This window comes from Zingiber officinale, chromosome 7A (genome assembly GCF_018446385.1).
Source record: "Zingiber officinale cultivar Zhangliang chromosome 7A, Zo_v1.1, whole genome shotgun sequence".
Lineage (NCBI taxonomy): Eukaryota > Viridiplantae > Streptophyta > Magnoliopsida > Zingiberales > Zingiberaceae > Zingiber > Zingiber officinale.
The window spans coordinates 74,241,107-74,244,424 of record NC_055998.1 but is presented as its reverse complement, the minus strand read 5'-3'; the positions used below and the strand labels follow the sequence as shown (position 1 = coordinate 74,244,424).

General features: G+C 52.5%; 1 protein-coding gene across 1 annotated transcript; it reads right to left on the bottom strand.

The window, feature by feature from the left end:
* Positions 1-973: 973 nt before the first annotated feature.
* LOC122001544 (protein NRT1/ PTR FAMILY 2.11-like) lies at positions 974-3,110 on the bottom strand. Its single transcript, XM_042556339.1, has 4 exons — positions 2,974-3,110; positions 2,671-2,888; positions 2,041-2,594; positions 974-1,975 (listed from the first exon to the last, which is right to left on the bottom strand). The coding sequence occupies exons 1-4, from the start codon at positions 3,056-3,058 to the stop codon at positions 1,120-1,122; spliced, it is 1,713 nt and encodes a 570-aa protein (XP_042412273.1). The 5' UTR covers positions 3,059-3,110; the 3' UTR covers positions 974-1,119.
* Between the last annotated feature and the right edge of the window lie 208 nt (positions 3,111-3,318).

Below are 3,318 nucleotides of genomic sequence, written 5' to 3'. Positions count from 1 at the left end.
AAGTAGTCGAAATGTGTAGATGATTGTGTGCGCATACCTGCGGCCGCGAGAGCGGATGACCTTTTATAGAGTTGTAGCTATATCTTCATGTTCTCCACATGTTCCATGATGGACCCTTACGTTACTCATGCCCTTGAGGATAAATGGCTACGTTACCCATGCCCTACGAAGAATAACGGATACGTTGTCCATATTTGTCGGAGGCAGTTGAGCAACCAATCACACGGGATGCGAGTCCCGCTCGAGGGAGTCATGAGACTTAATTGAGGGCGTATTGGGGGTACTAAGTTGAGGGAAGATCGGGGGACCAAGCTGTAGGAGTTGGGCCCATGGGCTGTTGGAGTCGGGAGACTGAGCCGAGGGCGTATCAAGGGACTGAGTTGTAGTTGTCGAGCCCCTGAGCTATTGAAGTCGGGAGACTGAACTATAGAAGTCTAGAGATTGAGCTGAGGGAGTCAGGCCTATGGGTTGTTGGAGTCGACGGTTACTTTGACCTCCACCTCTTCTTGACTATTGACTGTGACCTTTGATCTAGACCTATCACATGCGGCTCCGGTATTCCCATATCACCTTATGTTTCCTAAGCCCTACAACGCCTTAGGCCCAAGGCCCAACACCTTAGCCCCAAGTACCGAACCCAATAATTTCCTTCAATCCTTTCCGTTCAGGCATGATCCACCTTGACTCGTCGACTTCTTGGCTTGTCCCAACTCTTTTAATTGCAATTATTATGTGACATCAAAAATATTTTTACTATAAATTTTTTAATATGAAATGTTAAATGGGATGTGATCTTCTGGTCTGTAAAGGCTGGATCAATCCTTGGTCCAGCCTTTGCATTGGTGCGGGACAATGACTCCCCATCTATTAACAAGTGGAGGGTGATTACCTTCCATCAATCTCTTTATCCTGATCCAAAAGTAGATCAGGACAAGAAGACCCGAGAATCCCATCCTATGTTAAATATACTATAGAAACAAATATGTTGTCCACTGGATGATTAGATATTATCTAAGATCATGGTAGCGACATGGTCATGGCCCATTACGGCCCACAACAATCCAACTGTATTACATGTATATAGAGATTCTATATATTGGTATTTTTGGAGGTGAAGGATCAAACACAGCTTTTGGTGTCTTGTACTGCTCTTTGCGTGGCCAACTCCTGTTCCTTCTCCGAGCTCTTGTACCTGTACCACCTCGCGCAGACCACGAAGAACACGAAGTTGAGTGCTCCCATACCGGCGATCAAGTAATAGAACAAATCCAGCCTCCCCTGATCAAGATCTCCGGCCAACCAGTTCGCTCTTCCACGCCCACCAGTCGTTCGATGGATGACGGTAATGAGCAAGCTGCTGAGGTAATTCGAGCAGGCGAGGCCCAGGAAGAGCGTGCCGCCGGCGAGGCTCCTCATGTTCTCCGGAAACTGCTTGTAGCAGAACTCCACTTGGCCGATCAGCGCCATCGCCTCTCCCAGCCCCATGAGCACCAGCTGGGGGATTAACCAGAAGCTCGACATGTGCGAGGCTGAGCTGCGTCTCCGCTCTTCCACCAGGCCGGCGACCACCATAGCCGCGGTCGCTAGGGGGAACCCGATCCCCATCCTCTGCAGTAATGTGATGCCGCCCTCTTTGCCCGTGAGCCGCCGGAGCCAGGGGACGACGAGGCGGTCGTAGATGGGGATCCAGATGGTGATGGTGGCCATGGTGAAAACGGAAAAGGTAGCGGCGGGGATTTGGAAGTTGGTGCCGTTCAGGCGGCGGTCTGATTGCAGGGCTTGGAACACTGTGTAGGTACTTTGCTGCACTAGGGCGATCTCGAAGACGATGATGGTCGACCAAACCGGAATGATCCTCACGATGCACTTCACCTGTTCGACCTGCTGCACACTGCAGAGTCGCCACCCGTTTGCGGCGGGGAGATTTTGGTGAATCGCGTCCGACGGCGTTAAGATCGCAGCTTTGTCGAGAAATCTGCGAGATTTGGGGTCGATATCAGTCGATTGACGTCATCAATCGAATGAATTGTGAGAAATTACCGGAATTGATCGGTGTGAGGGAGCTTGGCGACGAGGGAGCTGAGATGTGGAGGGTCGTACAGGGCATCCGTCGCCGCAGGCAGCGGCAGGGCCCGCTTCCTGAAGGCGGCGACGAGGACCTGGGCGATGCTGGTGAGGGGGCTGCCCTCGGGGAGGATCTTGACGTAGATGCGGGAGCCGAGGAAGAAGCAGGCGCAGGAGAAGGCCATGAGCAGAGTGGGGATGGCGAGGCCAAGCGCCCAGCTCACGTTGCTCTGCACGTAGATGATGACGGTGGAGGAGATCATCATGGCTGTGGTGAAGGTGAAGTAGTACCAGTTGAAGAAGCTGTTGATGCCGCGCCGACCAGCGTCCGTCCCGGGGTCGAACTGGTCGGCGCCGAAGGCCAGGTTGCAGGGCCGGATACCGCCGGCGCCCACCACCAAGAACAGAAAGCTCGCCAAGAGAACCGCTAGCTGGCCCGCCGTCGGCCCTTCGCAGACCTCGCCGCCTCCATGACAGCGAGCAGGGTGCAGCTCGGAGACAGCGGCGGTGAGCGTCAGAATGAGCATGCCCTGCTCAAAATTAAACCTTTGTGTTCCTTCAGATCAAAGAAACAGTTTTCTACGGTGGATTAACGACGGCACCTACAGTGAAAGAAGAGACGGAGGCGAATCCCAAGGTAACGTAGCGGCCGAAGTAGGTGTCGGAGAGGAAGGCCCCGAGGAGCGGCGAAAGATTGGTGGTGCCCGTGAAGACGGTGACGAGGGTGGCCGCCGCGATGCTGTTCATGTGGAAGACGGTGGTGAGGTACACCAGCAGGTTCGCCGACGTTCCGATCGTTCCCAGCTTCTCAAACGTCTCGTTTCCTGCACAATTCGTCAGCCGATTCAATTCCAACTAAACCTCTCTCTGGTTTTGGCGATTGATTAAGGTTTCAGTCGACAAGATTACCTATCACGTAAGGCATGGCTTTCCAGCCTCTGTAGTTGTTCTTCTTCGTTTCCGCCAGAGCCGCATTCTCCTTGTCGTCTGCCATTATTGGTCTCTCTCTCTGTCTCTGTGGATCGCTCGTTGCAGATGCTGCAAGTTTGTCGTATTTAACGCTGGAGGCGAGTGAAGAAGTCGCACACGTGACTGAATTTATTATTATTATCGTTAATTTAGCTTTGACTGTCACAGTTCTATCTTGTACATTTGCTAGTACCTGCATTTACCATCTCCGTTATGCACTTTCTATCTGTGTACCTGTATTTACCTCCTTCTATATCCGTGGGATCGGTTCTAAGGGACCGCTGA

What these genes read in the sequence shown, in the direction of transcription:
- LOC122001544 (XM_042556339.1), bottom strand. Translation starts at nt 3,058, where the DNA reads ATGGCAGACGACAAGGAGAATGCGGCTCTGGCGGAAACGAAGAAGAAC. An exon ending in CCTCCGTCTCTTCTTTCACT is followed by an intron (nt 2,595 to 2,670) that starts GTAGGTGCCGTC and finishes AATTTTGAGCAG; the next exon opens with GGCATGCTCATTCTGACGCT. An exon ending in CCTCACACCGATCAATTCCG is followed by an intron (nt 1,976 to 2,040) that starts GTAATTTCTCAC and finishes CAAATCTCGCAG; the next exon opens with ATTTCTCGACAAAGCTGCGA.